The sequence below is a fragment of the Rousettus aegyptiacus genome, unplaced genomic scaffold, assembly GCF_014176215.1.
Source record: "Rousettus aegyptiacus isolate mRouAeg1 unplaced genomic scaffold, mRouAeg1.p scaffold_m13_p_5, whole genome shotgun sequence".
Taxonomy (NCBI): domain Eukaryota; kingdom Metazoa; phylum Chordata; class Mammalia; order Chiroptera; family Pteropodidae; genus Rousettus; species Rousettus aegyptiacus.
In genome coordinates, this window is record NW_023416308.1 from 54,283,499 (window position 1) to 54,308,482 (window position 24,984).

Here is a 24,984-nt window from a genome sequence, read left to right on the forward strand (position 1 = left end):
AGGCGATCTCTTTAACACAGTATAATGATTTCTTCTTGGATATTATCCTTTATAATAATGATACTTCATAAGGTATCTATTTTCAATTAAATAACTCAAAATTATGCTTAGCAGATATTGTTTACTCTCTATCAAATATTTTCATTATATTATCTGACTTCTATTTTCATTAAACAGTCAACAAATGTTTGCATGACCCTTTTTTATTATATGCAATATTGCTGTTATTTTAAAACTTGTTTTTTAAAAAATATTTACTTTATAAATATTTCAAATTATACTATTATTTCTTTAAAGCCCTTAAAGTTTATTTTGAACTCAAAAACTCCAAAAGAGTTGTTGCCAAGAATGGGTATGTATATGTCCAAATTAATTAAAAATTAAAATGTGGCTGATAATCAAGTTTATATTTTATTAAAGTTTGAGTTAATATAATTATTTTCCACAAATAGGAAAATGAATTAATAATGTTAACACAATGGTAGATTGTTTATATGCTTATTGAAACATGTAAGATAAGAGTATCCTTAATAGTTATGTTTTTAGCCTATCAGTCTAGCAGAATGAGGAATAATAATGCTCAACTATTGGTAAGTGTGTAACATGGATAAAATTTTAGTAGGAGTATACTGGTACAATTTTTTCATAAAACTTTTTGATGAAATGTGCCAAAGCTTTAAAAATATTTGGGGTATTTTACTCAGTAATTTCTTTTCTTGAAATGTAAATTAAGGTAATAATCAAGAGACTATTGCACATGGCTTGCTCATTTAAAGTTATTTATAATATTAATTAGAAGCATACAAATAATAGAAATTATAGAATATTAGAGGAAATAGAAATTAGCTAATAATAGAAATGAATATTTAATGACACTAGAAGATATTCACAGCCTAGTGTATACATTAGAATATAAAAATATATACATACTATAAACTTAATTATATAAAAACATTATTTGAATATATAGAACAAATACTGAAGAAACCATATCAAAATATGTCATTTTGGTTGGGTCTGGCCTATAGCCTATTGATAACTGTCTTCATTCATATGTAATAGCAATTATTTAGTGTAAAATAAAATGCATTAATAAACTGATACCATTTTGTTTCATTTTAAGGGACTGTGTTGCTTGGAAAAGAGTGTTTGAGGCAAATAACAATTTAGGCAATTGTTCTTCTCAATGTATCTTTTACATTACTTCATTTTTTCTTCAAAATTATTTAGTATAAATTTAGAGGCTTAAGAATTTAAGATAAAAATTCATCCAGAATTAAAATCTAATTTATCCAAAAAAAAAAGTACCTCTAGTTATTGTTTTGAATGAAATAAATAAAAAATGGACACTTAATAGCATGTTAATAACCTTGGATATAACAAGTTTCTCAATTTATTGGATAAACAGATGGTAATAAACTATAGCTCATCAGCAAGGTAGATTACTACTAGGAGTTATATCGGAATTAAAACCTCAGAATCATTGGAGAGGGTGTAGGAGATTAAAAAAACCTCAGTATCATTAAAGATAAATAAAATATTTCTTCCTAGAGTTTGTTGAACCAACTTCAAGAAATAATGTGTGTACTACTAAATATTTGCTGTTCTTTGAGTTAAAATTTTTTCTAAACTCAAACCTGGGTTTATATCATCATTTTTCATTAGATTTACTAGTTATATGAACATGGGAGGAAAAAATAAATGATCTCATCCAAGTTTAGTCTTTTGAATCTCAATCTCAAGTCATCTACAAGTAAGCAGATATTTGAGATGAGATATAAAATCTGCCTAGAGTTCAAAAGAACAAGAATGAGTCAGAACAGTCTCCTGGGGAGTTAATCATTTTGACTATATGATCCTTAATATTTCTTTAAACTTAATATCCTAATTTTTTAATACAATGTTAACATTTTCTTCCTGTTTAAGTCCTTGATATAGTGGGTACAGAATCTCACTCCATGGTGGTGGAAAGAAAATTTCTGAAGGATTTTCAAACTCTATAACTAATCTATTATTTGTTAGGCATTCTTTATTACTCTGCCTCTGGTATCTTAAAAGACTAAGGTTTAATCTCTGAATATTTATCAGGCAATTACAAATAATATAAAAAAGAAAACCAAAAACTGCTGGCATGTTTGATCCCACTTTATTGGTTAGTAGGTTGATCATCAAAAATATCTGGCAAAAATATTTGTCAAAAATGTAAAAAACACACTCAAATCTTTAACAAAAATAGGTAAGGAACAAATCAAAAACACTCAATGAAATTAATGAGATATCCAAAAAAACCCCAAAATATTAGTAGTAAACCTAGGTCACTTATGAAATTGAAAGCATGTTACACATTTCTCCTTGCTTAGAAAAAAAACATAGCTACAATAAACCTTTTAAGAAGAATAAAGTCTGACCATGTGGTTTAGTAATGAATACAGACTCAGGGACAAATTAACCTCCACTATGAATTCTTACTCTATAAAGCTGACTGGTATAATTTTTAACAACTGAACCATTCCCTAACTGGGTTCTTTAATGATCCCTCCCATTGGATATTTGACTCAAAAAAAAAAAAAAATCAAAAACAAAAAAACTCACTCTATGAAAAGAAGCTGAGGAAAACATTAGCCTCTAGAACTGTCTTGAAAGAAATGATTTTTGCTAGTTTTGTTTATTAACTTAATAGACATGGTTGTACCTGGTTAGAAACAAACTATAACATTATCTTACCTATAAACAAGAAAATCTTAACTCTTTCTACCCTTAAGATGTCTGCCTAATAAAACATGGGAAAATCTAGCTAAACATGGTATTTTTTAATTAAAAAAACCCCAAAACCATAAATATGGGTTCCTCAGATCAGTGTTTGACACAAGGAAGTGTTACTTTTCAATAGAATTATGGTTTTCTTTTATAACCTTGTAAAGAAAATTTTGATTATCTTGGTTGTTTTACTGACTTTTCCCTCTTATTTTCCCAAAGACAAAAATGAGTTAAATTTCATGGGTTAAATCTAAACAGGGTTCATGCAGAACCTGGACAACCATAAGAAACAAGATTAGTAGTAATGGCCTTTTGCACAGTACTTAATTTTTAGTGTGGCAAACCAGGGATCTATACAGTTCACTCTATTTATAGGTGCCTTCCTAATGATCAATGATAATTTATAATTTATGATTAGTCTGAGTTCCTATTTGTGCACAAGGACCTATTTTTTTCTTTCCAATAATTCCACTCCTGAAATTAAGTCCTTTTTTCTCTTGTATCATTAATTTTTCTATCTTTATTGGATATAGAAATAGTGAAATATCTCCCATATTGAAAACCAGGCACAGCCAAAACTAATCAAAAAACACTCCTTTGGCCCTTCTCGTTACCAGCTACCATTTTATTTATTTGTGCCACCATATTTGACTGGGATCTATTATTTGCCTTCACCTTCTAGTAGGCCCAAAATATAATACCTACTTAAAAATTGTGCTGGTATCCTAGGCATGAATAACATAAATATTTACATAAGCACAAATGTTACTACTCTATCTAATAAGTGTAACAAAGTTACTAATGTCAACAAGGCATGACATTTAGATTTTAGATTATTTACTATCATGTATAGATGGGCATTTTATATGCCACTTGAAGTAAAAAATAACTTATGTGCTCTATAGGTTAAAATTATTTTAGTCTAAATTGTAGTATGTATTTATTATAGCAAGAGTAAAATATAAAAAATGATTGTAAAACGTTATGTAAAAAAATTAAAAACTCTAGAGTTCAACAAATAAACAGATTGATAACAATCCAAATACTTAGAGAAAATGCAATAGGTAGAGCAGGAATAATGTTAGAAGCATTTTAGTCAAGAACTAGTAATACAAATTTAACTAAAAGTACAACATACGTATTGGGCTATGCTGAAATCCGGATCTCTGTAAAATTTTTAAACATACTTGTATTGGCAACGTTAAATTTTAAGAACAAAATTTGATTGTAGGTTATTAGTTCTATTTAACCGTGAGTTCTTCACAGGAAGTATGAGTTGGGAATACTCTCTGTCTTGTGAGGATGAAGTAATAATGGACTATCTCAAAATGAATATCTTTGCCATTTCAAAATTTCTCAAGGAGGAAAAAAAATCTCTAATGTCATTCACAAAACTATCAACATAAATCATCTTCGATCCAGATATCAAGATAAAATGAAGAAAAAATAAATGAAAATTAGATACATCAAATGTTTTCTCACTTATAAAACTTCAAACAAAAGACATTACAAAGAATACTATTTAGGAAAAATATTTTTATTGGGGTTTTGAATCCATAAAGGTTTTTCAAAATGCTTAAAAGATCATTGATATAGATTACCAATTATTTTCAGGATATGACGTACAAAGAGTTTTGAAATTTGTTTAAGCTGTGGATCTTAAGTTCAAGGTTCTTCCTAGAAAACATATTACCGAAATATATTTTCCTAAACTATTTTACTATATAAAAACAAATTAATATTATTAAGTGTCATTAAAGTCTACTTCAAAATTATGTGCAATAAAAAATTAGATAAGCATATACAACCCCAAATGCATATATGAAAACAAAGACCTAGTAGACCTATATAATCTGATTTACACATGTGACAAATATAAGTTAACAATAAAACCAATTACTGTTTTCCTTGCTTATGAAAAGTTTTCTGGTTGCAAATAGCTATCAACAAAGTGATCTGATAGAAGATACATCATAGAATGGAAAATCAGCATGCACTTATCACTGACAATAGAACAAATGTGGTGAAGGATATGATTGATTTGGAAATTAAAAGTACACACTGTTTTGTTCACAACCTTCTATTATGCTTTCAGAAATAATAACAGTATTTGATAGGACAGACTTATTGATTATGGCAGAAAAACTGTCAACCACTATTATTGTTCTTCTTTAGCCAAAGACAAAACTAAATGGCATAAAAGACATTTTGCAGTTGTCTTGCTATATTCTAATAAACTATGTTCAAACAAGATGTAACAGAAGCCTTTAACTGGTAAAAATGGCTGCATGAACCAAGGAGAGCGTTGAAGCACTATTTTGAAAATAAGGGCAACGATGTAGTAGATATTGTTAACAGAATCACTGTTCACTTGCAGGGCAAGCAATTTGTTTGCTAGAACCTGCTGATTCTTTAAGAAATCAAACTCGTCATAAGAGTTTAAGTATTCTTTGCATGTTTTCTGCTGTAAAGATCCTTTTATTATGCTACTCCAGAAAGATGATGAAATTGGTATGCATGTGACTAAAGCTGAGGTGCAGATAAAAATTCATGGAAGATTTTGTTATCTTGAAAGCCAATTATGTTGCTGTACTGTCACATTTCTAGAACCAAGATTTATCTTCTGCAAGCAGTATGAACAGCATGGTTTATAGGATTGCTTCTTTAACACTGCAAACCATCACGGACCATAGACTACTGTTTAGTATTCTAAATGTGCAAGATAGTTGACCACGAGGAGAATTTATCAGCTGACAGTGTTGAGAAATTACTGTCCCTATACAAAATCTGTCTCCTAAAATTTTGCAATGCTACTGCTACAGTAATAGCTAAATTTTACTGGATAAAATTTCAGATATATAAACCCTAAATTCATTCTATGATGGCGATAATCCAGTTTAAAGTTTTACTGTATTTTAATCTCAAATATCAGGATTTTGGTGAAGATGTATTTTGCTATGCAATTCTAATATTAATAATTTATTTGTTTACATTATCTCCTTCACTAACTGTAGAGATCCCTATTTCATGTTTTCTTTTCTGCTGTGTATTTCCAGCTCTTAAAGAGGTGGATGGCACATAATAAAAGCTCAATAACTAATCACTGAATAAATGTTAATAAATATATATGTAAATAAAATATGTCCAAAAAAGTAGCTCTTCTAGCTTAGTATATCAAAATAGGGATGCTGGAGGTTTTAGACTACATACAACTTTTCCAATTTTGTTTATGTAAGTCTTCCTATGAATAATTTTAGTGAGTACCCACTATGTGTAAAAAACGCTGTGCTAAGGACTGCAAGAGTTAAAATGAGTTAGAAAAAATTAAAAGTTTCCTTTTTCAGGAATGCAAAGTATGACAGAACTTTCAAAAATAGAGTACAACCACCTAGAAAATGAATAAACAATAACCTACAATTTTAATAGGATTACTTTTTAAAGCTTGGGATAGTAAGACAAAATAAAACAAGTTTTCAAATGTTAGATTGTGGAGTACAGTATAAACTATAATGTTTATTGGGTTGATTTAGATAGAAGCAATAATCTCATATCATGGATACTATACAATACATCTTGGGAGGGTAAATCGTGATTGGGAAATATTAAAGAGATTTATGTCAGTATGTTAAGATTAACTGAATCAACAGAAATTTATTGAAAAACCTACTTATGTGAGCTACTATTTGACATGCTTTTATAGAGCAGCAAATAGACAAAAATCTCTACCATTATGAAGCTTATATTTTAGTGGAGGAATACAGAGAAAATAAGTAAATAAGTAAAGTGTATTTTATATTACATGGAGATATAGGCTATGGGAAAAAAGAAGGAAAAGGGGATAAAAAGTATCAAGGAAGGGGCAGAGTTGCAATTTGAAATAGGTCAGTCAGGGAAGTTCCCACTGAGAGGTGATGTTTGCACAAAGACCTGAAAGAGATAAAGAAACTCCCTTGCAGATTCTGCGGAAGCATGCACCAGGTAGAGGAAACACTAAAAATAAAGTCCCTCTGAGGTAGTGTTCCAGATTGTTCACCAAATAGCAAGGAGACCAGTAGGACTGGAACAGAATAAATGAGGAAGCAAAAAGTTGGAGAGGAAATGAGATGGGTAATGAATAGGCCTGATTTTGATTTGTAGGTTGTTGTAAAAATTCTGTTACTCTGGATGAGAAGAGAAATCATCGGGAAATTTTCCAAAAGAGGAGTGATAGAATCTGACTCACTCTTTAACCAGAACATTCAGGCTGCTGGGTTGAGAACCAAACAGAAAGGGACAAAGATGGAAGCAGGACGAGTTAGGTAGCCGCTGCATTAACAGACTTCAGTTGAGATAGGTGCAGTGAAAGTGGTGAGAGGAGTCTCTGAATATATTTTGAACATGGAGGAAAGAGAATTTTTCTGGTAGAATGGATACAGAATATGACAGGGGAGGAGTTAACAATGGTTCCAAGACTTCGGGCTTGTGCCACAAAAAGGATGGAGTTGTCGTGTACTTTTATGGGAGTAACTGCGGGTAGCACAAGTTTTTTTTCAGAAAGATCAGGAGTTCAGTGTTTAATATATTAAGTTTGAGATGTTTATTAAACATCTAAATGAAAATACTGAGTAAGCACCAGAGTTAGGGCTGGGCTGGAACTATAAATCTGAGAATAATAAAAAGTTTAGGTGGGATTTAAAGTCATGAGATCACTATATGCAGAGTATAGATAGAAAAGGTCAGAGGGCTGTGTTCTAGAGAATCCAACATTAGAGATGAGGGAGGAGAAAAGTCAGTGAAGTAGACAGATAAGAAGAAAATGTAAGTGTACAGTGACCTGGAGGCTGACTTATAAAAAGGTTTCAAGGCAGAGAGAGTGACTTTCTTTTTTTTTTTTAATGTTGCTGATGGGTTATGGTATAACAAAAAAAAAAAACTCCAGCCTGTTATTATGAAAGGGTGCTTCAGTGTGAGTTCTCTCATTTTCATACGATTCTCATAAACTATTTAACTGCTCTTGAATTTGAGGTTTTATTTTTCTCATCTTTAAAAATAGAAATAATATCTACCACATATGTCATATTACTAGATTCCATGTAAAGTACATATCTGCCTGATATCCAATATGTGCTCAATCTTGTTAATATTCATTTTTTTTCTTTCTAACCTTCACTGGATCATTTAAAACTTGTGCTAATTCTATTTATTTGTGAATATATGTTTGAAGTGGCACACTGAAAAAAAAGGAAGTGATCTGAAGCTCAAATTTAGGTAACTACTACATTTTGCTTCTAGGAAAGTGAGAAGAGCTATTTCAAGAGATCCAAAAGGGTATAATGAGACACATTTCTGATGTAGAAATGTCAGGTATGACTCCTTAGGGATAAGATAGGGTTAAAGGGGAAGTAGTAAGAGCTAAAGTCTCATAGATTTTTTTTTTTTTTCCGGTAAATCCACCTTTCTGAAGTGGGCAATAGAAGGAAAATGCAATGTAAAATTTTTTTTTTAAAAAAGCCATCTCTGTGGCTAAGGTAACAATAAGCATCTTAGCAGACATTCTAGAAACTGAATATCAATTTGAATGAAAGACAGGAAGCAGAACCTAAAAGGAATCTCAGAGAAACACAAGCATGAAGGAGGTCTAAGGGCTGACACTAGGGAAATATCTGCTTCCCAGAATGGCAAAGTGCTAGGGGTTGGAAGGAAGCAACATAATATTAGCATCTGCTGGTAGACGCTAATACATAGTGCCCATCTAATGCATTGTGCCCAATTTAGGCCTAATTTAGACTTAATTCGGGCTACTGCAGGAGGACCAATCTGGGGACAATCCGGACAGGAGACAGCTCTGAGAGATTCTAGGTTTTGGTACTTCTGATATTTACTCCCATAGTACTCTACTCCCTTTATCATTTTGATTGTAGTTGTTTATTTAGTTGTCTTCCTTTCCTGATAAACTCTAAAGATAGTTCATATGCCATGCTGAATGGCATTTATTAACAATAACAACAACAATAACTAATTCTATTTATTTCTTAGATCTCCCCAGACTTCAAGGTCCCTAACAGTTTATACAAACAAGATTCCTTCATAAGAGAGAAGGGTGGTAGGATTTGGTACTATGTAAGTGTACCCTGGCTTGAGTTAGGCAAAAAATATTGAGTAGAGTTCAAGTCACCGTAAAGTTTAACATGAAAGACACAGAACCTAAGCAGAAGCTCAGGCTTAAATAATAAGCATGAAAGCTTGCCGCTGACACTTGGCATTCCAAGTCTGGTTAGCAGTAGAAATACAAAGAGGAGACATTCAGGAGTCCATTAAAATTGTCTAGAATCCTAGGTCTGTTTAGAATACCTCAGCCTAACTGGGTACTAGGGATGAAGGACTATATACCCTTACTGTCATTGCTATTTATTCAATTGACTATCTTTTCTGATAAATTGAAAAGTCTTTGAGACATGATGTATGTCTACTTTGTTTATCATTCTACATTCAGCAACCTCGGCACAATGTTTGGAACCAAGAGTTTTTAATTGCTAAAGTGAATGAAAGTAAAAAATGTAAATTTTGTGAGGCAGGACCTATATCAATGTACTAATCATTGTATCTGTACTACTTCGCCCAGAGCCTAGCATAAAGTAGCTATTTAAAATATTTTTAACCAAACGAATGAATGAATGAATGAATGCCACCCTGACTCCAGTCGATCTCACTTTATTTGTACAAAACCCCTGTAATGAACAGGCACGATACATAATACTCTCAGTAGCTTGTTGTGTTTCCCTATATGTTATGTTCTAAAGTAAAAGACAGATTTTAAATAATAGCTGGGACTGAGCTCAAGCTGCTGTGCATGTTTTGATCCAGGCTGATCATCATACCTTCATAAGAAACCAAAAGCTGCCATTTTCATAAGTCTTTGCAAGTAAGACTTTTAATTCTTCCTGCCAACCATGCTCTCATCCCTTTCTTCCCCACCTGGTAGCCACATTGTTCCTTCTAACCTAAACAAACTGCTCTGGATATGTGTCTATGAAACAGAGAACACACGTAGGAAAAGAAAGGACCTAGCAGACTATTGACTAGATAGATAGAAAGTGAATCCCAAATTAAAGGTTAACTACCTTAGGGAGTTGGATATCTTTGTACATTTATAATGGGGAAAAAAATATGGCAGGAAAACAAAACAATATAAAAATATATCCCTAAGTGGTGAAAAAAATTACAAATATTGCATATTTCCCAGTTGGAAGGATAAGAGATAAACTATAGTCAAGTCTGAAAGTTATTTGAAGGTTAGAAGGGTATTTTATCATAATTAAGGCTAACTGCCTATAAAGCTTTTAAGAAAATTAGACATTGTGTATTTACCACCCAAAGCCAAATTTCCTCCTGTCACCATATATTTGACCTCCTTTGCCCTTATCTACCTCCTCCCCTGCTCCCTTCTCTCTGCTATTATTGAACTTGAAACCTATATAATTTTATTAACCAATGTCACCCCAATAAATTCAATTTAAAAAATCACACAGTAGGAAAGTTTTCAATTTTGATGACCAGTACTCAATATACTTAGTATGAATAATCATGTCAGAAAAATTATATAATTCATGTAAAATTGTTTTAAATATTAATTTCAGTATCAACAACACATAGTTATATACACAGTTATTAAGTGTACTTACATATACAGTGTAATATAGGCTACCATTTGTAACAAATAAAAGTTTTTGCCCTCTAAAAAATAATCTAAAGCAAACAACACTGACAAACATATGAAGTAACAGATTATCCCCAGCCATGAAATTTTATCATACCACGACCTTCAGAGCATTTCTATATTATCCTAAGAACACTGATGGACTATTTGTCCTTCACCTTTGCCTTCTCTATTCTCCTTCCCTTTTGTCTTTCTTTCCTTCTATTCTTTTGGCATTTGTTGAGAGAAAGATGAATAAATCAGAGCCCTTGCCTGATTCTTCTCTACCTGCTAATTTTCACTTCATTTTCAGATCCAGTAATTTTCCCTCTAATAATCTAACAACCCTTCTGTTATATTAGAAGCCAAACATTCAAATGAGTCCTGACCCCTTCAAAGGAGTCTGATTTGTAGGTTGGCAGGATAGAGGATGAAGAGAGAAAAAAATGTAGACAGAAGAACAACAAAAAGACCCCTGGAGGAAGTGTCTAAAGAGATGAGAGCAGATGGAATCAAGTATATAGCTCTAAGGATGAGCCATCAATAGCAGAAGGCCAAATTTTTTTCTTTTGTATTAAAACAAAAATGATGAGGGAGGGTTCAGACAAGTTGGTAGGTGGGAGAGTAAGGTAGGAATTTTCAAGTGGTCCAAGTTCATAGCTGGCATTTTCTCTGTAAAGTAAAAAGTAAGGTTTTTACTAAGAAAAAGGGGAGGCAGTGACAGAATGGAGTCTTCAGAAATGCAGCAATGGTTTGAAACAATCATTGTGGAATATAGGAGCAGTGTTCAATCAATACCAGACAGTTTATATCTGAAGTGTCACTAGTAGGGCTCGGCAGCTTGTATATGGACAGAAACTGATCTCAGTTCAATGGTTTTCAGAAAGGATGAAGCATGATGAAAAATCAGTTAGGATAATGTAATTGCTGGGAAGAGAATGGTTAAAGTTATGTGCCATGGTTTCCATGCTGAATTGGAAAGAACCAGGAAAGAGACTGACGGACTGGGAGAACACTAAGCAGGAACAATCTGGAAAGTCTAAGCAAGCAATAAACTAAGAAAGAAATGTGGTTATGGTCAAAGAGTGATATGTACATTTTAGGGATTCCAAGGTAGGGAAGTAATGAGTGATGACAAGGTTAAAAATGTTGATAGGTGTGTGGACTGCTAAAAAAAGAAAAAGTATGGATGAAGACTACTGCGTCTAGAAGGATTCTGATCAAATTACTCACATGCCTTAAGAGTTGATATAGTAAAGAAGGTTGTTTATGAAGCAGATGCAACAAGCAGAGGAAAAAAGTAGTTAAGATGACAGTGCAAAACTACAGGAAAAGGGTACATTGCACCAAATAATCTGTACCATCTGTTATTTATTAAAAAAAAAAAAAATCTTTTTTTCCTCTGTATCATTCCTCTGTAGTTACTCTAAAAAATGCTTGATCAATTTGAAAAATATAAAAGTTTAAAAAAGCAGCTCGCTGTGGGGGCTCCATACCCTAAAGCAAATTTGTCATAGTTATAAATCAGTTTCAGTTACCCTCTATATAATCCATCTATATTATATTGTAGATTTTTCTCTAAATTTTCAAAAATCACACTAACCAGAAAGAATGTACGTATTTTAAAAGAATGCTGTATAAAACAAAATAAGAAATAAATATATGGTGCTTCATGTGCAAAATCATAATATTCTCACTACTTGCCAAAAAAAGTAATCTCAATAGACATGTCTGTAATACAATTATCATACAGTCATATAAAGCAATTACTAAATAATTTAGTCTTACCTGTATTGCAAGGGCACGAGCTACAAGACCTCTAAGGTATTGTAAAGGATCTTCTGGGCCTTCCCACTTGCTCTGCCATGTGAGAGGACACTGCAATTTAAAAAGGATCAAATTAAGTTACATATGCAATATTACATATTTACAATAGATAAGATATGAAAGCAAACTTGGTGTTGATTAAGAGATGAATGGATAAAAAAATTAAATAGAGATTATATCTATATATAACAGAATATTACTCAGCCATAAAAAGAGTGAAATCTTGTCATTTGCAACAACATGGATAGTCCTAGAGGGTATTATCTAAGTGAAAAAAGTCAGATATAGAATGACAAATATCATATCTGCAGTATTCGCTTACATGTGGAATCTAAAAATACAAAAAAAAACAAACAAACAAACAAAAAGAAAATGGAAACAGACTCATAGATACAGAGAACAAACTGATGATTGCCAGAGGGGAAGGAGGTAGGGGGATGTGTGAAAAGGTGTAGGGAAGTACAAACTTCCAGTTATAAAATAAATAAATCACAGAGATGTAATATATAGGACAGGGAGTATAGTTAATAATGTAATAACTGTATGATGACAGATGGTTACTAGACATACAGCGGTGATCACATTGTAAAGTATATAAATGTTGAATCACTATGTTGTACACCTATCTAGCTCACTCTCTCTTACTCTCTCCTTTGCTCACTCTAAGTGAAAAAGTTACCATATGAAGTTGCCTTATGAAGATGGCTGTGTAGCAAGACTGATGTGTTCAGTCAAGAGTCAGTGAGGGCCTGAAGCCTGCCAACAGCCAGCCCATAGGTGCTCTTAGAAGCTGTGATAACTGTAGCCCTCAATGATCTCTGATTGCAGACTTGTGGGAGATCCTGAGACAGAAGACCTAGCTAAACTACTCCTAGATTCTTAACCCACAGAAGTTGTCTCTTAATACATTATTCTTGTTTTGTGCCACTGAGTTTTAGGGCAATTTATCATGTAGCAATAGATAACTAAGAGCTACTGATATTAGTGTCAAGTGTAATACATTCATTCAATAAATGGTTAAGTCCTTACTGTTCATCCATTCAGCAATTACTTATTGAGTGTCTACAATGTGTGAACATTATAAAGTCCTTGATACCGCAGAGCTTATATTGTGCTGGGGGATAAAGGCAAAAAAATTATTATTATTCATTATAAGAGGATTATATAGTGTTAAATTCTATGTAGAGAATTAAATATATGTGATATAATAAATGTGATATGACATGTTAGTGATATGACAGAAGGCTTTGGGGAATAAAAGATAAACAAAATATAGTCTTTACCCTACAGAGCAATAGAACAAAGGTAGAAAGAACCAATAAAGGAAATGCACAGCTAAAATCCCTTGTGGTCCTTTAATAATGGGTTATAAATCATGTCTGAAGTTTAGAGGAAAAAAAATGAGTTAATCAAAGAAGTCTTAATAAAGCAGGTAGCTGTTAAGTTTTGAAAGCAGTATTGCATTTTAGCAAAGATAGAAAGAACTGGAGGGAACTTTTTAAGCTAATATTTATTGGGTGCTTACTATGTGTTTGTCACTGTGCTGAGTGCTCAGAAGCAGGTACTATTGTAACTTCCATTTTACCGAGAAGAAAATGGAGACACAAAGAGGACAGCTTGCCCAACGCCACAGAGTTGGTAAATGGCAAGTCCACGCTGTCAACCCCGGCAACCTGGCTCTACAGTGCGTTTGTCAGTATCAATACTCCCTTCAACATATTTTACATTTCTGTATCTACTGCACCATTTGAGATTCAGCTTAGATGATTATGCATTGAGAATTAAAATTACAATGATGAAGAAATACCAGTTAGAGTAGGTTTATTTAACACATTTTTTTTTTTTCTAAAAAAACTAAATGATAGAGAATTTGAACCCAGATCTAATCTTAAACGTTAGCATATTTTTGCTATCCCATGCCTTCCACGAAAGTAGAACTATATGGGCAGGTTGTTCATTTCTTCATTTACCCTTTCAAGTATCAATTAATTGATTACTCAGCAGGCATCTTTTAAATAGCTGCTGTTTAGAGATCATCTATTAGGTTCTGGGAATACAAAGTTATAACACAATTCCTGTCCACAAAAGCTTGTGCTAAAGGGGGAAATAGAAAATAAGAGAGATAGCTATAAATAATATGGTGAGTTCCCTGATCATGACAAGCACTGTGCTCATAAAACACAAACATGGGGTATGCCAAATCCAAACTCAAGGGCAAGAGCCAGGAAAGGGTTTCTGGTGAAGATAATGCTTGAGGTGAGTCTCAAAAGATTAATGGTTTATACAGTCAAGTAAAGCAAGACAGCAGGAAATGGAAAACATGAGAGAATTGGCCTGATGAATTAAGGACCAGACCAGGAAGTGTTTGGATGTTTATATTAAGGAGTTTAATCTGGAAAGGAATAACATTAAATTAAACTTTACTCAGCAAAATGATACAGATTTGAATTTTAAAGTCAACTCTAGCAGAAATAGGGAGAACAGGCTTTAGGGAGATAACACTGCAGTCAGAGAAGTCAGGAAACTACTGTAATATAGACATGATTCAATGAGGACCTACGTGAGAATGTGACTAAGAAGAATAGCAACAGCAAACATTTCTGCAGCATTTGCAGATGTAGGCAGTGTTCTAAGCATTTACTTATATCAGCACATGTATACTTTATAATAACTCTCTGAGGTAAATACAATTATGATCCTTATAACAAACGTTTAGAAACTAGCCATAATTTATAAAAATATAATGAATTAAATCAACCAAATATGTTCCATAAACACATACATAGAGAATTATATTTCAGAAGGATAAAGATAGCTGCAGAGTAGAACGATTTAACAATAACAGAGCTCTTACCATTTAGACATAACAGGAAGTACAACTCAGAAGATCAATATTTTGTGATAAAAGTTAGAACAGATTCCAGTTTTACTAAGACCTTTGCTTAGCTCCAAGTTTCAATTTTCTTATCAGTATAGAAAAAGAATTTATAAAATAGCACCAGAATTAAGAACTTTCAGATCCAAGAAATCTATTTAACTGAATTACTCTCTTCTTAAATAACTCATTATAAAAATTTTTATTTTATGTTTTCTTTTCTCAAAGAAACTAATATTATTTGCTTTCTTAGAACATGTAACTTTAGTTTTCAGTTAAGAAATTAGAAAATACTTATTAGGAGGTTACACTAAGTTATAAAAAGGGGGGAAGACAGAAGCAACCCAAGTGTCCATCAACAGATGACTAGATAAACAAAACGTGGTATATACATAAGTGAAATATTATTAAAAAGGAAAGAGATACTGATACATGCTATAACATGAATAAATTTTGAGGACATTATACTCAGTGATACAAGCCTGTTATGAAAAGATAAATACTGTTATAATCCCATCTATATAAGGTACCCAGAGTAGTCAGTCAAGTCAAATTCATAGAGACAGAAAAAGAATGGTAGTTGCTGGGGGCTGGATGGTGGAAGGAATAAAGGGTTGTTGTTTAATGAGTTAGAGTTTTAGTTTTGCAAGATGAAAGGAGATTGGCTGTATGACAGTGTGAATGTGCTTTACACTACTGAACAGTACACTTAAAAATGGATGACGGTAAATGTTGTTATGTGGATTTTGCTGCAATTAAACAAAAATCACTTCATTGGAAAAGGTGAGAAAGGAAAAAGAAAATAGTTTCCTTCTTTGAGTTTCTGCTAAGATAGCACTGTGAGCTAGATAATTTTTTTTTTATCCACATTTGACTCATGGTATATAGAGACCATGTACTATTCATTTTTTTGTATCTCTAGGGCCTGGCATAGCATAGACTGTTCATGAAAGATGGTTAATATAAAAATACATTGAATGTACATGTACTTCTGTGAAGTTTATGTCAAGATAATTTTCAATAACAAATCTTTATGCCTTTACATTCCTTGAGATTTTAAGAACTTACAAATTATTTCTACATTGGGTTTTGTGATACATTTGTTCAGGCCAATATCATGTTGACAAACAGATGTATGTGCTTATAGAAATATGTATGTAGGCGTGTTGAGGTTAAAATAATTTGTATCAATATTTTATCAGAGATTTTAATTGAACTCACATTGAGAGCAGAGTTAAATGGGCTCTAAGGGTTTGCATTAATATTAATCTATAGACATTACAAAACTAATTATACTGAGTTGATTTCCTTATTTGTCATGCTAATATTAAATGAGCCATAACAATAAAAATGAACAAATTTATAAATTTTTATTTAGATTTTAAAATTTAACTAGAAATGATTACTAATGAAAAATGGAATGTTTCAACAGTAATTGTTTACCTCATCATAGACTAAATGGTTAATAAATATAACTTAGAATAGCATAAAACAAGTATTGGGCCAGTCTCAACAGTAATTATGGGCATTAATGCACTAATCAATTAATTGCTTTGGGTGAAACAAAAGAAGTTGGGTTCAGCCCATCAAATTTGTTATATCTTGCACATCGAATTAACAAGCTATTAATTGAAACACAAACTAGATAACAATTATGAGTTTACCAAGAGACTGTGTGTTTATCTGCATGTGTTTAAAAATATGTACGTGCTCTTCCAAACTACATTAAATTTTGGGAAATAATTCCTAAATTAAAAACAATACATTTATCTCCAGCTCTAAATAGTACTAAAACTTATTTAGGGTGAACTCAAAATATAAACAAAAATTCCTGACAATATTTTCACCCTCAAAAGTTTCCATATTTCCCTTTATAATCTATTAGACTTACCCCAAAAACTTAATTTCCAGGCAACTACTGATCTTCTATTAACATATATTAGTTTGTATTTGTCAATTATACTTCAGTGAAGCTGCAAAAAAATGTTATTTTGAATTTTCTAGAATTATATACCAAAAAAATTAAAAATTACATTTTTAAACATTCTTTCTTTTGCTGTGTATAATTATTTTGAGATTTATCCATGATGTAATGGAATCAGCTTGTAAAGTCTCATGAAAGCTGATTCTTAAAATTTTATGAATCATGTAACCCAGCTGTTATTCATTATTTAAAACTATAGAAATTTACAACTAAATTTTATTTAAAACAAAGTTAAGAAGTACTCCAAACTCATCACTTCCTAACTATTTTATGACTTTTATTATCTATGTATTTGAGATTATTTATGTCTATTGTATCCGTATGATGAGAATACTTAGTAGTGTGCTAATGGCATCTATACCCAACTACATTTAGTAACCTTGCATTGGTAGTTTGAAATCAGCCATGGTAGTATTTATACCATGGAAATCAGCACTTGCTACAGATCAGGGCCTTTGTTTTGGAGATCCAGTTAAACATTTGCCAGCACCACACTGGATTCATCCATGTTGTTTCATAAATCAATATTCATTTTTTTTTAAGTTGCTGATTAATTTTCAATTTTATGGAGACATCATAATTTGTTTATTATTCATCTGTTGAGATTTGGGTTGTTTCCAGTTTTTGATTGTTAAAAATAAAGTTGCTATGACCATTAATAAATATAAATATGAACATATGCTTTCACTTCTCTTGGGGAAACATCCATGAATGCTATAGTGGGCTCATATGCTAAGTTTATGTTTAACATTTTAAGAAAAAGCCAAACTATCAGTAGTTTATGAGAGTTCCTATTGTTCCTTATCCATGTCAACACTTGATAAAATCTGTCATTTTAATTTAAGTCATTCTAGTGGGAGTGCAGTGTTAAAAATTTGAGATATAATTCACATGCCATAAAATTCACCATTTTAAAGTATACAAGTTACTAAGTTTTAGTCATTTCACAAGGTTGTGCAACCATAACCACTAATTCAAGAACATTTTCATCAACCCCTAAAAATGCTCTGTATCCATGTAGTCAATTTTCCATTTCCTCAGAAACAAAGATGGCTTTCATTTATTCTAGTCTCTAATTTCTTTTAAAGTTGTTTTGCAGTTTTCAGTGTACAAGTCTTGCTATTTTTTTGTTGTTGTTGTTGTTAAATTTATTCCCATGTATTCATTCTTTTCAATGCTATTATAAATGAAATTGCTTTCTTAATTTCATTTTGGGTACTATAAATGTTATACCCTTGCATTCATTGCGATTTATATAGAAATACAATTGATTTCAATATATTGATATTCTCATTGTGATTTTAATTTTCATTTCCCTAATGACTATATCAAGTATTTTTTCATGGGCTTCTTTGCCATTGTATATCATCTTGATCAAGTGTCTATTCAATTATTTTTCTCATGTTTAAAATTGGGATGTTTGTCTTACTATTGAGTTGTGATTAAAAAAATACTTCAATACATGTTCCTTTGTTAGATACATGTCTTGCAAATGTTTTCTCCTAAGTCTGTAGATTATTTTTCATTTTTATAACTTGTGATTAAAGATTTTTTAATATATGTTTGGAGATATAGGCTATTTCAGGGAGGAGGGTGTGCTGAGAGGACTTTGGGCTATTCAATTGTTCCAGTACCATTTGTTAAAAAGAGATATTCCTTTCTCCATGAAATTGCCTTAATATATTTGGTGACAATCAATTAATCACATATCTGTAGGTCTATTTCTAATGTCTTTATTGTATTCTATTTCTTTTTGCCAATATCACACTGCTTATAATATCTTCATAATAAATCTTGAAATGATAAAGAGCAAGACATTCCACTTTATTTTTTTTCCAAAATTTTTAGACTACGCTAGGTCCTTTGCAATTTTGCAAAAACAAAACAAACAAACAAATATTAGAATCAAATTGTCAATGCCTATAAAAAATCCTGCAGAGGTTTTGATTGGGATTGTGTTGAATCCCTAGATCAATTTGGAAATAACATCTTAATAACATTGGGTCTCCTGATCCATGAATACACCTTTCAATGCATCTTTCCATTTATTCAGGTCTTCTTTAACTTCACTTATCAATCAATGCTTTGTAGTTTTCAGTGTATAAGAAAGTTTTATACAACTTTTTAAAATTTTATGCCAAGATACATCATCTCTCTAACATTACAGCAAACGGTATTTTTAATGTCAATTTCAATAGTTTGTTTCCAGAACATACATAATTTGTTATTTATTTATCTTGTATCTCACAATCTTACTAAAAGTAAATTCTTACTGTTCTAGAGCTTTTGTGTAGATTCCTTAAGATTTTGTAAATAGATGATCATATCCTCAGTAAATAAAGATTGGTTTCCTTCTTCCTTTCCAATCGTATGCTCTTTCTTTCTTTCTGTATCTTGCGGTTTTAGGTATAGTGAGGGAGGAGGTGTGGAGGGAATGTGGAAGTCCTGTCCTTCCTTCCTTCCTTCCTTCTCTTTCTTTCTTTCCTTCCTTCCTTCCTTCCTTCCTTCCTTCCTTCCTTCCTTCCTTCCTTCCTTCCTTCCTTCCTTCCTTTCTTTTTTTTTCCTTTTGTTTCACTAGCTAGGACCTTTAGTACAATGCTGAATGGAAGTGGTGAGAGTGGACCTCAATGCCTTATTCCTGATTTCAAGGGTAAAGCATTCAGTGTTCTACTATTTTATTAGCTGTAGATTTTTTATGGATGCCCTGTACCTAGTTGAGAGGTTTACTTCTAATACTGATTTGATGAGAATTTTTATCATGACTGGATGTTGAATTTTATCTAATGCTTTTTTGTGTGCCTATTGAGATGATCATATGATTTTTCTTTATTGGTTGATTAAAATGGTAAAAACATTGGTTATTTTTATTAACCCAGATTTATATTCTTAGGATAAATGCTATTTGGTTATTATGCAGTACCCACTTTTATATTTTGTTGGATTCAATTTGCTAATATGTTGTTAAGAAATTTAGTGTCTATGTTCATGAAAAAAATTGGTTAATAGAGTTGATTTTTCATAATGTCTTTGTTAGGTTTTGATATCAGACAATGCTGATCTCATAGAAAAAGTAGAGAAGTATTCTGCCTCTTCTATTTGCTGGAAGAGTTTACATAGAGTTGGTATTATCTCTTCCTTAAATATCTGTTAGGCTTCACCAGTGAGGAGTTCTAGGTGCTCTCTTTGCAGGAAAGTTTTTAATATCGAATTATTCTTTAATATATATAGGCTATAGATTATCTATTTTTTTAATGAGCCTTGGTATTTTGTGTATTTCAAGATCTTGTACATTTCATCTAACTTGTTGAATTAATGAGCATAAACTTGTTAATAATATTTCTTTATTATTCTTTTAATGTCTGTCAGAACCATATGATATCCTTTCTCTTATTTCTAATACTGGTGACTTCTGACTTCTCTATTTCCTGATCTATCTTTTGGATTAATTGAGGTTATGTTTCCATCTTATATGTACACTTCTATGATATTTTTATTTATTTTTACTGGCTGCTTTAGGGTTTATAAGATACCTTGAACTTACTACAGTCTACCTTAAAATAACATTAATATTAGGTAATATTAATAAAACTTCATGTATAGCATAAAAGCCTTACAAGAGTATACTTGCAATTCCATTTGATAATGAATTAAAATGAACAAGTAAAAGAAAAAATTCTGAAGTTAAAAATCTCTGCTAAAAAGAGAAAGTATACTTTCTTACCTTGGCACAATGATAATACCAAGTGAGGGATACTAAAGAGGAATTCCAAGAGATTAGAGATTCTTGATATATGCAGGCCCGTTTGTTCTTACATGAATCAATAGGAACTAATTTTTATTCATGAGTATATATAATAAAATTTTGATTATAATTGAAGCTAGATATGAGGAGGTAGGTGAGTTCCACCCAGTATTTGGCAGGTCTTTGGAGATGAATGAGTATATGAAGTACAGTCCACACACAGCTGATAACCATATCTTATAATGATGACTACCATTTAGCTATGTAATCAAATTAACAAAATAGTCAATGAGAGATAAAGTGGAAAGAACAGTGATCTAGGAAACACAACATCAGACTACAGTATGTGCTTTGACACTTTATCAGGACAGCAACTCCTTTTAGCTTAGTTTTCTAATGTTAAGTAAAAGGGGATGATGAGATCAGCAAATTTGATAATGTTGCAAAAGTGCCCTAAAATTGGTAAAGTGTCAAATAAAACATAAGCTATTATGTTATTTTAATGGAAAAATGAAATTATTCAACATCAATAATTATCATTTGGTAAAAATAGTTCAGGTATGACTTTTTAAAGCACTTATTTGCATAAAAGTAGATAATTTCTTAAAAAGGGGGCCTTTTTAAAGAATTAAAATAGCAAATGTTAGAGAAGATGTGGAGATAAAGGAACCCTCTTACACTGCTGGTAGGAAAGTAAACTGGTACAGCCACTATGAAAAACAGTATGGAGGTTCCTCAAAAAATTAATAATAGAGCTACCAGCAATCCCTCTTTTGGGTATCTACATGAAAAATTTGAAAACATTTATTCATAAAGATACACGTGTCCCTGTGTTCAATGCAGCATTATTCAGGGTGGCTAAGACATGGAAACAACCCAAGAGTCCTTTGATGTATGACTGGACAAAGACGATGTGGTACATATAAACAATAGACTACTACTCAGCCATGAGAAGGGATGCTGCCATTTGCAACAACATGGATAGATCTTCAAAGTATTATGCTAAGTGAAATAAGTCAGACAAAAAAGGCCAAGAACCATATGATTTCACTCATGTGTGATATAAAACCAAAAGCAACAAATGAACCAACCAAGCGAACAGACAATTGTATGGTGGTTACAAGAAGAGAAGGAGGAGTAGAAGGAGGTTGAAGAGGGTAAAGAGGGTCAAATATATGGTAACAGAAGGAGACTAAATTTTGGGTGATGAGCATACAATGCAATATGAAGATGATGTATTACAGAACTGCATACTTGAAACATATAATCTTATTAACCAATGTTATCTCAATAAATTTAATAAAAAGGGGACCTTTAAGAAAAAGTGGGATCCTTAACTTTTTTTTATAAGAAATAACATATTTTCTTTTCCCCAATGACTTGAAGATCAGTGATGTAGGTCACAGAAATTGATGAAGTGGAATTGGAGACGGCAGAAAGATGATGTGGAAAGTGCTAAGGCCCCTTCGATGAGTATTCTGAATACAGAACAACATTTGTCAAGCCTTAGTATGTACTGAACCATCTCAGGGGCTTGATAAAACACAAACTACAGAGTGAGGTGGGGGCTAAGAATTCATACCTCTATAAAATTCTCAGTGATGTTGATGCTACTGGTTTGGGGACCACACTGAGAAACACTGCTAAAAAGAAGGCCACAACAGAGAAAGGAATGAAAAGAAAAACCTGTCTAGTAGAGGAGATCTTATATATTAGAGATGTCCTAAGTTATATATGTGTGTCTATATGTGTGTGTACACATATTTTAAGAAAGTGCATCTCTTTCCTTCCATTTTGAAAGGTGTCAGTGATCTAAACAAGATTAAAAACCAATTGTTTGCAAACGTATCTTAAAAAGAGTTAGATCCACTACCATTTTCGCTATATTATTGAGGAACTCCCTTATTTAAAAAATTAAATAGCTATTTAGTGTTAATACTCAGAACGTTAGGATAAATGGAAATGTACAGCTAATATATACATTTGCTTCACCAAGGGTATGATAAAAATAATCTTTTTAAAAAACAACATAATCTATTAATTTCTATAACATCACCTATGGTGATTATTCAGCAAGAAAGATAAAGTAATTTGGCATTATATCTTCTCAATTTTTGTTATATGTTTTAAATTATAATTTAAAACTAATAATATGTAAAAGAATAACAATATTTTATATCATTGTCTCTAATAAACAACTTATAAGTATTGCAACATTTTACAAAAAAAGTTTGAAGAGATCACAAGACACTATCAATGAAATAAGAGTCATAATTCTCTCAAGCAAAACTCCTACTCCAATCATGTCAGACACACAGTCAAAGAAAATGTCAGGTACTAAACTATTTCCTAAATTACATTAAATATATCACATAATACATAACTTGTCACATTCAAATGTAATAAAAGATAAATTTTTACCCTGCAATAAGTGGGATAGGATAGTACTGGATTCGCAATTTTTAGTAAAATTCATTAGAAGGTAAATGTCAGAAACTATTTTACTGATCTTGTCTTAGTGAAAGTTAGTCTAATCTCATTTGAGTTTCACCAAACACCTTGACATATTTCTAACACTATCTGTGATATAATTAAAACATGCTTCACAAAACATATTTTTCATCCTTTGAAAAAATTTTAACAAATTCATTTTCATGTTAATTATAAAAATGTTTCAAAAAGTGATATTTCAGAGGCTGTATTTCTTAATTCAAACTGTAATATATAATACTTAATTTAATAAATTAAAATGAAATAGTCTATTCTACATAAACACATTTTAACGAAGAAATAAGTTATCAGGTCCTGTTGCTATGCCAAATATAGAAATATTTGGCAGATCTTAATGAGTCAGGGTAAGAGGAAGAAATGTTATAAAGAATTAAAAATATATGCTCCCTTTCTAAAATATCCTTTGGTGTTAAGAAAAGTTTTTCCTATAAAATCTCATTTACAATCATAGAAAATAATTTAAAGTAAAATTATTCATTTTTTTCGAATGTTTATACCAAAGGTCACCCAGACGGTTAACAGAAGCAAATCAAAACAAAACAAAAAAACAGATTTTCCAATTACCTTTATCATAAATATTACATAGAACCCTTTTGAACTACCCTATTCCATGCCCTAATCACTTCCTGAGATGAATAAAAAGTAACCTACATGGTATCCTTACCTCTGTAAACTCATTTTGCACAATGATACCAGACAAAGCGCTCTAAAAGCTGTTCTTTACATAATGAAATTCTCTTAAAGCAACAATAACAAAAACAACTAATATTTATAGGGTGCTGGCTATGTGACAACCACTTTACCCATAATTTAATTTAATTCTTACAACGATCCCATGAGGTAGGTGCCTCTATCATTCTCATTTACAAATGAGAATAGTAAAGTTTAGAGAGGTTTAAGTGACCTGCCCAAGGTCACACAGTTATTAAGTGGTAGGATTTATACAGGCGGACCTACTCCAGAGGCCACATTCACTGCTACATTATTTCTATATAAAAACGTTCTTATTGCCTACAGCGTTTAATCTAAATTCTTTCCTTTGGCTTTAAGGACCTCAAAATCTGATCTAACTTTAATTTTACTACGATTCATTGTATACCAATCCCACTGGATTTACTGTTATCTTCTGTACAAGCCATGTTCTTATATTATTGCTATTCGCCTAAATTAGTCTACACCACACATTTTACCCTTATAAAGCATATAGGTCATTTAAAGAGATTTTCATGAGTATTTATCTTGATAAATAAATTTAAATAATTTACATTTATTATTGTACCTATATCTGCCTAGGTTCAAATCCTGACTCTGTAACCATTCTCTCTGTAACTCTGGTTAGTTATTTAATACCCCTCTACCTCAGGTTTCTCATAATAAAATAGGGATCCTAATTGTACATTAATGTAAAGTCCTTTAAAGTTCTCAGAATGCTTTCCCACTGGTTTCTTCACCGTGTCAAGAGCTTTCATGACTGATAAGATATTTACTTCAAATTAAAAACAAATTCGTTACGACGTGTAGTACAATACAGTATTATAGTATTCCAATAATCACAGTTGATTAATAGCAATAGTAATCTATATATAAAGGAAAAACTATTTAAATTCAGTAAA

The 24,984-nt window shown here is 31.6% G+C and overlaps 1 protein-coding gene across 3 annotated transcripts in view; it reads right to left on the minus strand.

Annotated features, from left to right (window-relative positions):
- The window catches only part of DYNC2H1 (dynein cytoplasmic 2 heavy chain 1), a 253,153-nt gene that overhangs the window by 19,700 nt on the left and 208,469 nt on the right, over nt 1-24,984 (minus strand). For all 3 annotated transcript variants that reach the window (XM_016163676.2, XM_016163673.2, XM_016163675.2), the window contains one exon: nt 12,221-12,310. In XM_016163676.2, the coding sequence (XP_016019162.2) occupies nt 12,221-12,310 (90 nt within the window). The remainder of the gene's footprint in view (nt 1-12,220; nt 12,311-24,984) is intronic.